The sequence below is a fragment of the Erigeron canadensis genome, chromosome 1 (genome assembly GCF_010389155.1).
Source record: "Erigeron canadensis isolate Cc75 chromosome 1, C_canadensis_v1, whole genome shotgun sequence".
NCBI classification, from domain to species: Eukaryota; Viridiplantae; Streptophyta; class Magnoliopsida; order Asterales; family Asteraceae; genus Erigeron; species Erigeron canadensis.
Window position 1 is genome coordinate 26,788,378 of NC_057761.1, and position 11,103 is coordinate 26,799,480.

Here is an 11,103-nt window from a genome sequence, read left to right on the forward strand (position 1 = left end):
TATAATTATAATCGTGTTTGAATAATATATCTTAAACACTCATGGGTAACACTTCCTACTAGTCAAAAGTCAAAACACATCATTTTAAAAGTAAATTTGTATTGTAATCGAGGTGTCATAGAAGAACAGGGCCAAGTCGACTTCCACTGGGCCACTAGTGCTGGACCAAACATGACTTCTGGGCTCAAGGTTATTGTTACAAAAAGCAATAAAAGTGAGATTCTGTGGCCCGCTAAGCTATACCATAAGGAAATGATTATTAGTCGAAACTCGAAAGTCGAAACCCGTTACCCAAAACAGATTTTTTTTTTTTTTTTACAGAGAAGAGTTCTAATCCTATCCTAATAAATTCGTAAATCGTAAATGCACTAATAACATGAATTGAACCTTTGATTTCTCCCAAGTGACCGCTAATATGGAATGGCTAATAGAGATATACTCGTAATTATTACTAATAAAAATCTTAAATACTTGATCCACCTATCAATAACAAAATTCATAAGTTGTCTTTCTAAATTTTTCAAAAATGCTACATTGAGCCTACTGTTAGAGTTTAAGAAGGTGTCTTCTGTGTTTCCAAGAACAAAACTGTTAATCTCTACTCCTTTATAAAGCAAAAGGGCTTTTTTATTTTTAGTAATTTATGTCTTTGAATTATCAGAATTGCCCTAACATTTATTTTAATAATTAACGCTTTAAGCCCTTATCTTTTTAAATATTTACTATTACTTTTACATCAACCTACATCATTTGAGGCTTGACACCACCACCACCAGAAATAATACCGTCACCGACAATAGTAGACCGTCGTGCTCACTATCGCCGCCGCATACGCGGGTACTATGCTCGTATATTGTGATTTAGGCCTCATGACTTTTAAGACACCATATTAATTTTTGTATGCCGAAAAAAAAAAATCAAGTATGTATGTGTTATTGTTTATCGCTTGAACTAGCCTTGAAGAACTTGATACATTCGAATATCAATAATTTGGAGTTTTTTATGTTAATCCACGATGGGACTTGATCCATGACCAAAACATTATGGAAAAGGTACTAATTAAACACGAGCCCTCGCCATATTCCCCTACACGGCAAGATTCCAATACGTTACTGACCTTATTGTTTGACCAACTACGTACATGTTTCATGTTTGCCGTAAGGTAATTTTTCTTTTGTTTTTTGACTTTTTTATTTCGTATATGACTTTTGACTTTTTTTGACCGCATCTAAACTAGTACATCCTGTTTTTCAGATCTATAATGAATTGCCTTGGATTAATTATTTGCATTTGTGAACCCAAATGGTCAGCAATAATAATACTAACACACGAAACAGTATAAATTTAGAAAAAAGTCAACTTATCATTAAAAATAAAGTTTAGAACAACTATATAAACCAATTCATAGCTCCTCATGACACTTTTATTGTGTGTAACTTTCGATGTACAAATCAAGTAAAAAAAGTACCAAAAGTCATTTAGTCAAAAATACTAATAAAACAAAAACATGATATATAGTTACAATAACAAACCATTAAAATTAAGGTTGCAATATATCTTTCAAACTTGTAGGTGATTAATGAGATATAAAGCATTGCTACTCAGCCTTGCAACACTCATTATGCTACTTTTAATCTTCTTCATAACCGCGGGACTTACTTCTTCATCGTCAATGCCATCAGTACACGAGTACTCATCAGTGATGGCGGCGCTCGTCCACGTTTGTGCATTAGCAAGCACAAACTTCTTGTCTGCAGACGATTTAAGGCTCGAGAGGGCTTTCAACGAGTCCTTAATATCTGAAATGGAATCTTGAATATCTTGAATGCAGTCTTTAAGGACTGCAGCATCACCTTTGGTTATGTTCTTGGCCTTGGCTAGTTTTGAGATGGTTGAACGGGTTGTGGACGCTGACTTCAGGGTCGCGGAAAGGGCTTGTTTTACGAGCCTAAAAGGGTCTGATTTGATGGCGGTGGCGTAAGGAAGAAGGGAGTTTAAACAGACAGATGGGTATGTGGTTACATTGCATGATGTTTTTACAAAATTTGTGTAGGTTGTTTGAGTGGATGAGACTGGAGCCTTGGCTAATGCCATAGTGATGCATAATGTAAGAAAGAATAGTGAGAAGATGTTGGTTTGGTCCATTGCTGTCTGTTAGTTAGTTTGTTAATTTTGTTTGGATGATATGATGATGATGATGAAATTGAGGAATTTGTTATCTCCAATTTATAGGGAAGTTCAAGTAATATATGTTGAATGAATTATTATATACTACTGTACTATAATAATTTATTGATTGATTGAGGTATAAACTAGTTAATATGGTTTCTTTGTAAACACGAGACTAATATTGAATAATGAATATTCATTTAGTTAGTTCTTTCAAAATAATTAGAATGTTATTGTGTTTTTCTTAATCTAATTTCCCTTTTTTTATATATAGTTTTTGTCATGGAATAATTTAATCAGTACTAAAACTCGGATTTAGTGAAGTTTTTTAGAGTAAAATCGTTACCAAATATAAAAAGTGTTACTAAAACTAAATATAAAAACATATAAATTACCTACACTTCAAAAGTGTTACTAAAACTAAGATTTCATGAAACTTTTAGTGTATCAACATTTTTATAAATTCAAAGTTGCAAACTTATTTGTTCTATACTTAGAGAGATTATATAGTGGGAAATAGATATGTGCATGATCCGGATTGGACGGTTTTAACTAAGAATTTCATCCAAACCAATAATAACTGTTAAATGTTTTTTCAAACCAAATCGTCATCCATATTAGTGTTTTAAACCAAACCAACTAAAACCAATTAAACCGGTTTGGTTTGGCCGGTTTATCTTTTATAAATATATAAATAAAATCATGTGCTTATAGCTAACATACTAAGATATAGTGAAATTATATTTTTTTCATATGTCACAGCTATTAAGTATTTGATATGTATACTTGTAAGCTATAGAACAATATCATGATATAATTAATACGATGACATAATTATTTGAGTAGAAATATAAACTTATGTTTATAACTACATATTTTAATCTAATGGTCCGGTTTGGTTTAAATGGTTAATTCAATCTTTAAAACCATAAACCAAACCATAAGAATGGTTTATTGGAAGAAAAAACCACCGGTTTAAATTTTTGATGTCAAACCGACCAAACCGTACAATTGGTTTGGTTTAGTTGGTTTTATTGGTTTCGACCAAACCATGCACATCCCTAGTGGGAAATTCAGAAAAGCAAACAGTAAACCAGCCAACCAGATAATAATAATCTTCGAGATACATGTAATCATTTTCATATTGAATCAACTTGACGGTCCACCCATAATTCCAATCCGATACAATTCCAAAAATAGAGAATTTTGTGTGTGTGTGTGTTTTTTTTTTTTGAGATTGCATGGACCAGAATGCAGATTAAAATATCTATTAGAATAATAATCATGAGTTTATAGTAATTTTGTCCCCCGTACATTCATAAAGTCATAACAAATGTACATTCCCTATTTCCAACTCTATATGATGTCTTATTATGAAAACAATGATCAAACAAATTGATTCAATTATACCGAGTATTATTGACTTCATCTTTAGCCTAATATTAATCGTCTTTAATTCGTGGATAAAACAACTCAAAAGTGAACTAAGTTAATTCCTTTTCTAGTAATTGTAGTTATACCTTCGACGAATCACTAACTAATTAACATTTTTTTAGTGATATATTTTTTATTTATATTTATCTATTAGCTAGTTCTTACTAATACTTATACACTATACAGACGTACGAATACTTATTTTTAATTGTATCCATGTTAGGCTTATTGATTAACAAGCAACTAAGAATTGTATGTCAGCTAGCTTGCAATAATGATTAAGGAGAATGTCAATAATCTATATGTAACTCTTCCCATGTGCATTTTTTATGAATTAACTATAACCTTATTGAATTCTCCTTTTTTTGTTATTAAGATATAAAGGTAATACAATAACTTTTGTATCTAAATTTTTTTTTTTTTTAAATTTATTGCTACGGATCATTGAATATATTTTCAAAAAATATTGCTATACCAAAAGTCAAATGGAAATGCACATCCAATATTAGCCGTCAGAAATTATGAAATCGCATGTGGGGGCTAGGGTGGAAATATTTGTTAATGTCAGAACAAAATCAACACAATCTCCCGTTGATTAATCCATAACCCCCGCACCTTTGAAAGTGCATAGTTTAACTAATTAAAAGAATTTTCATTTGACTGCTATTAATCAATTTATTATCAACATATGCAAGCCAATTTTAAATCGTTTAATAACATTATTAAATCTTAATAATGTTAGTACGTGCTTGAAAAAGATTATTATTGTTGTGTTAGCTATTAAAAAAATTCGGAATTTCGATACAATATATTCTGTGATCAGTGCTGGATTGATAGGCTAGGCAAGGCACATGGTTCAAATACTAATTGATGGAGTTTTAAACGGAAGATTAATTAATTAGGACCATTGACCTTTGACAGTCTTGTTCAAATCTTATATTTTTTATGATGATCAAAACAAGTAAACAATTCGGATAAGTTTTAGCCAGAGAGAGAGACCATCGGATGATCCATATGATCTATGGATCATTAAATTGGGCCGATAGCTGTGGGCTCTGTCCTATTGTTACCACTCGGTTGATCTATGTTGTCACTCAAGCCACCTTATGGGTCATTTGATGTTAAGCTTATTTTTTCTTATTTTCATATTTCGGTTCACCTTAAAATTTTGTTGGCTTAGCCATATATAGAATTAAATGAGATCTATATAACCTTAGTATGTATTTATTGCTTTTTGACTAGTTATTTGACATTTAAAAATATCATGAAACAATATTCTAGCCCCATCAGCGTTTAGGTTGTTGGTAGTTAAGTTTCAGTAAAAATAGCATGTTTAGGGTCATCTGATAAATTTTGGGAATCTAATGTGATACGTCATGAGATACTTAGATATTCATTGTTATCTCTATTATCTCGTATAAAGCATTAATGACATTTTTATAATCTCTTACATTTTTAAAAGGCAAAATTTCTAAATTCTCTAACATTCCTTGTTATAAAAAAGGTCAATTAGCAGTTTAGTCTCCGAAAATGTAAAAAGTTTTATGGCCTTAGTTGAAAATAAACAATGAGCCTATAAAATAGCAAATCAATTATATAAAATAATTATAACAGCATCATATTAGAACAATAAACTTTTACGTCATTTAAAACAATAATATAATATAGTTCATATTTTTATATACTAGTTTAGTAACCCGTATATTACGCGAGCAGATAAAAAAAAAATTTTACTTTAATTTACCTAAAATTGTTTGTATATGTCATGTAGGGCAATAATAAAAAAAACAAAAAACTTAAATGAAAGCATATAACCCATTTGCATGTAGATAAATAAAATATTTAAAAGTGAAGACATTTAATGGAGAAATAGAAAATCAAAACATAATTAGATATGATGTCATAAATTAATTAAATAAAAATAAATAATTAGTAAGAAAATATCTAAAAATGACAAGTAGATTTTGTTCTAATAAAAATGACATTATCACAATGTTCTTTTATTTATCATTGTCTAGTCTAGTGTCTTCTTCTTTAATTTATTGGGCTTTATTAATGACCGTCATAAAAGTAGTCTATATAAACACTTTGGGTGCATTATAACAATAGTTAATCACCCGGGTTTAACCCGGGCATGTTAATTAAAATTTTAAAATTATAAAATATATTAAAAATTTATGTAATATTTGTTCTTAAAACATTATAACTTGATATAAATCTAATGATTCAACTAACACAATAATTATATAGTTAATAAATCAACTAAATAAAAAAAATATTTTATTTTTGTAATATTATATAAGAGAGAACTTTTATTCTTTAAATAAATGATTAATATTTTATTAAACATGTAAAGGGTTATTTCTATTTTATCTATATATGACATAATAATTAAATAAAAAGTTTTTTAAGGTGAAATATAAATTTACCACATCAAAAACTTTTTAAAACTACTTATAAAAAACAATCTTCTTTTATTATATATAGAGAAAAGACGAGAAGAGAAGAGATTACATATTTATAAATTAACTCTTAACAACTCCGGACAAGCTAAAAGAAATATATTTCCAAGTAGTAAATATCCCGAGGTTTAACAAGAAAAATGGACAAAGTTAAATGGATACATGTAATACGAGTAAAAAATATCGAATGTATATCGAATAACCTCTTTAATGAAAAAGTATAAAATTTGAAGAACACCCATACAATTTTTATATTTGCCGATATACGGTTTTTGATATAAAAGATTTTGAATGAATTAAAGGAATAAAAATGATTTATGGAGGAGAGATAAGAAAATGAGTAGTTTAGATTTGAGGAGAGAGAAAAAAATGAGTGGTTGAGATTTAAGGGTATTATAGATACATTTAGTAGAGATGTTTAAATTAGTGAATAAAGAAGATGAGTAAGTTATGTAGTTTAAATCATCTTTTGGGAGTTTAAAAAAAGACAAAATGCTTATAGTATAGATAGATAGATAAATATATCTAGCTATACTCCTTTATAAAAATTATTCACCCCTACAAGCTATATAAGTAGAAAGTATTACTTAAATGTTACATACAAAAGTAATAAATTGCTTTTAATAAGCATCCACTATGGAAAAAGTTTTTCTAAATTGTTAAATTTACCCCTAATGAATAAACTTACACCCAAAACCTTTATTTTAATAATTAACACTTTAAGTCCTTATCTTTTTAAATATTTCACTTTCACTTTTACATCAATCTACGCCACTTGACACTGCCACCATCACCAAAATACCGTCATCGACACCACTAGACCGCCGTTTTCGCCACCATCGCCGCATTGAGAGGGTACCATGCTGGTACTCCTGTATAAAAATTATCACACTCCTCTTTTTTAAAAATAGTTACACAATAGTTACATACAAAATTACTAAATTACCCCCAATAAACACTCATTATTGAAGGAGTTTTTTTTATAAAATACCAAATTTGCCCTTAATGAATTAATTTACACTCTAAACCTTTATTTTAATAATTAACACTTTAAATCCTTATATTCTAAAAATTTCCACTATCATAATTACATCAACCTATACCGGCCACTTGACACCACCACCACCACCAATAGTACCATCACCGACACCACTAGACCGTCTTCTCCATCACCACCAATAGTACCATCACCGACAAGTTATTTACTTGTTTTTTATAACCTCTCTTCTTAGTTTGAACTAATTTGAAGTAAAACTAGAGTTTCTTGTGGCACTTTTACTTAAACTACAAAATCTAAACATATCCAAAACTTAAACACAAGCTATGAAAGGTTCATATTTCATTAACTATTTATCAGATAATATTTTCTTGATAATACTTCTCATCACTTCGACCATCACTTTCGTTTCCGCCAAGGAAAAAACAAGCACCGAATTCATAATTAGAAGGTCGTGCAAAATGACGACATACCCTACACTCTAATTCAACTCATTGTCAACTCGAGCAGCGCGCTGCAATCCAAACAAGCCCAAAGTTACTAGCTCAAACAGCATTACCAGTGTCCCTTGACGTACACTACTCTCTACATGGTATGACTCCGATAGAGGTTTCTGCCATGAAAGACTGCATTGAGTTGTTGAGTGATTCGGTGTATGAATTGAAAAGATCAATTGAGGAGATGAACCGGCTTGGTTCCAAAGATCACACGCTTGTAATGAGAGATATACAAAAAGGTGGGTTAGTTCAGCTATGACGGATGAAGACACGTACGTGCTCTGAAGGGTTTGTGAATGACCCGAAAATGAAAAATGTGGGTTAGTTCCATATAACCAATTTGGTTCCCTTTCTTATACCCCTCAGACTTGACACACATATCTCACAATTTGATTCAGCGCGTCCATAGGCCCAGTCACGACCCAGTTTTAAAAGTTAAAAATTACTCATATTTGAAAAGGGCCAAGCCCATTGGCCTCAACACTAATAATAATCTCATTATAATAATTATTACTCGTATAAAAACACGTACATACAAAATAACCCTAAAACTATCACATTAATTAATAATCTAGCTAATTAATTAAGAAAGAAAGAATGGCGGGCAGCAGCATGCCAATCGAAATCCAAGAGGAAATCATAAAAAGGATTCCTGATGTGAAATCGTTGGTTCGATTTCGATCGGTTTCAAAAGCATGGAAGTCTGTTATTGATAGCCCCTCGTTTGTCAATGATCACACCCGGCAGTGTCAACACCATCCTCGCCATCAACTCGTAACCTACGGAAGATGGAAGTCGTTAGTTCACGATTACATATATTCATCTGCAGTTGTAGATGACGATGATAGTTTCTGCCAACAAGAGGTCATGAGGCCGACTATATTATATCCCGCTCCCGCTGATGGAAGTATACAAAGAAGCAGTAGCTCTCATGGCTTGGTCTGCGTTTACCCTTTCATAGAAAGGTGTTGGGAAACTACTGCCACTGCTGTGATTTGGAATCCTGCAATAACTAGAAAACCGATTTCCATTGATGTTACTATTCCTAGTTCATTGCCTCATTACAATAAGGGTGTTGTTGGTTTTGGGGTCTGTCCTCGCACTCTTGACCCTAAGCTTGTCAAGATTACACGGGATGATCATGACTACACAATCCCTTGGCAAGTTGAGGTTTATACATTAAGCTCGGGAATTTGGAGAAGTATTAATCACAATCTGCCTCCTCGTACATTGGGATTTCACTTCGAACATGTGGTTGTAGATCATGGGTTTATTTATTGGCTTTCTACGTATTTTGATGATGAATTTCAGCAGGAACTTAATATGATTATGTCGTTTGATGTAACAACCGAAGAGTTTGTACTAGTATACCTTCCTGATAGCTTAGCAACTTATAGGCTTGTGGATGTGGTTTTAAGTACACGAATGGATTCTCTTGTTGTGATTGAAAAACCCTGTTATGGTGTATGGAAGATGGAGGAGCATGGTGTAACAAGAACGTTTACAAAGCTATTCCACATTCGCACACCAGCTGAGGAAACAGTACTAGATAGGGTGCACGGATTTAGGAATAATGGCGAACCTATTATTGAAGTCATTAATCATCAGTTGCAAAATCGTGGGCTTTATGCATATGAACCCTTGTTGGGACGGACGATCAAGTTTACCGGAATTGATATTGATAAGGAAGAAGAACTTATAAAGTGTGTGACTTCCTACACGGAAACTCTACTATTGTTTGATCAATAAGCTAAGGACGAATTAAGATTATTACAACACTGCAAGGCGTGGAGTTAGAGAACCAACAATGTACACCTTCCTATCAGGCCGGCTAGGTATATATCACATTTTGTACATCTTCAAAATAAATGTTACGAAATAAGAGTCTTGCACTTAAATTGTCCTCTTGTGTTTGAACCTAGGAAAAGCAGAACTATGATTCTGGAGCTCATAAGTTTTGATCTTGTATCCAAAGCTTTATTAATGTTTTTTAATTTACTGAAGCCAAGAACTGAATCAAAGACGCCTACAGGGCTTTGCGAAGAATATACATAAAAAATTAAGAAACATTTTTGCGGTTAAAAAGTTATTAGAAGCTTGAATTAGGAACTCACTTCCGATGTATAAGTCTCTCTTTTTAGAAGCAGGCTGCGCCTATTTGGCTATTTCAATAGTTGATCGAGTTCCAACAAGTGAACAAGCCAAAACGATACATGCATCTAAAAACTAGCTAGTAGACCCTTAAATTTCTAGACACCTCCAAAGTTGATTGCGATTATTTTTATCCTCACGGGGTCCAACCCTTAAAACATTTCAGTCTTAATTTAGCTCCCTTTCTTGACCCTTCCAACTTGACACACATATCTCAAAATTTGGAACCAATAATATTTTCGTTATGTCGGCCTAAACATATCCAATTTAATGAAAGTTTGATCCTATCGACTCAATTTAGCAACTTGGGCCGATATTTTGCCATATTGCTGTTAAATAAAAAGACAAGAGATTATGGTCCTTTTAATATTTGATAGTGATTGTTCAAGATATTAACTTCTTAAATATCTAACATCTGATTCCTATAAATATAGAGTTTATTTACATGATCTTCATAACAACCTTTCTTCTTGGTTTCCAACTTTGAAGTAAAAAAAGAGTTCTTGTGCACTTTTATTTAAACTACAGTTTCTAAACATATCCAACACACAAAAATAAGCTATGAAAGGTTCATATTCCATCAATAAATCTCTAGCAAATAATGTTCTCCTGATAATACTTCTCTTCACTTCCATCATCACTTTAGTTTCCGCCATTGAAAAAACAAGCACCGAATTCATTAGAACGTCGTGCAAAAAAACAACATACCCTACACTCTGCTTCAACTCGTTGTCAACACGAGCAGGTGCAATCCAAACAAGCCCAAAGCTACTAGCCCAAACAGCATTATCAGTGTCCCTTGACACTACTCTCTCCACATCTTCATCAATGGTTAAATTGTCACAAGTCCATGGCATGACTCCGATAGAGGTTTCTGCCATGAAAGACTGCATTGAGTTGTTGAGTGATTCTGTGTATGAATTGAAAAGGTCAATTGAGGAGATGAACCGGCCGGGTTCCAAAGATCATAAGTTAATAATGAGCGATATACAAACGTGGGTTAGTTCTGCTATGACAGATGAAGACACGTGCTCTGAAGGTTTTGTGAATGACCCGAAAATGAAAAATGTGGTGAGAGGAAAGATTGTGAATGTTGCGCATATAACTAGCAATGCTTTGGCTTTGATCAATAGTTACGCTTCTCTACACGAATAGTTCATTTCAAATATTAGAAATGCTTTAATCAGTTTGTAGAATATGAATATCATATAGCAAGGCAGCTGAATGCAAATTTATAGCTGCAAATTTTCTAGCACTTATGCAAAACTCAACTCAATATGTGCGAGCTAGCATGAAAATGTGATTTCTAATTATGGTTCTGTTATAGCAAAGTGTAATGTATTGAAACTGTTACTGCAATAGCAAATACAATTTACATTAATGCTTTACCCCA

General features: G+C 32.1%; 3 protein-coding genes across 3 annotated transcripts; 2 read left to right on the forward strand and 1 right to left on the reverse strand.

The window, feature by feature from the left end:
• Positions 1 to 1,560: 1,560 nt before the first annotated feature.
• LOC122588341 (pectinesterase inhibitor 10-like) lies at positions 1,561 to 2,094 on the reverse strand. The gene has a single exon (XM_043760452.1). The coding sequence runs from the start codon at positions 2,092 to 2,094 to the stop codon at positions 1,561 to 1,563; it is 534 nt and encodes a 177-aa protein (XP_043616387.1).
• A 6,062-nt stretch (positions 2,095 to 8,156) lies between these two features.
• Positions 8,157 to 9,308, forward strand: LOC122588350 (F-box protein At5g18160-like). The gene has a single exon (XM_043760461.1). The coding sequence runs from the start codon at positions 8,157 to 8,159 to the stop codon at positions 9,306 to 9,308; it is 1,152 nt and encodes a 383-aa protein (XP_043616396.1).
• An 855-nt stretch (positions 9,309 to 10,163) lies between these two features.
• LOC122585194 (21 kDa protein-like) lies at positions 10,164 to 11,103 on the forward strand. Its single transcript, XM_043757306.1, has one exon. It carries the CDS (start codon positions 10,272 to 10,274, stop codon positions 10,863 to 10,865), a length of 594 nt encoding a protein of 197 aa, XP_043613241.1. The 5' UTR covers positions 10,164 to 10,271; the 3' UTR covers positions 10,866 to 11,103.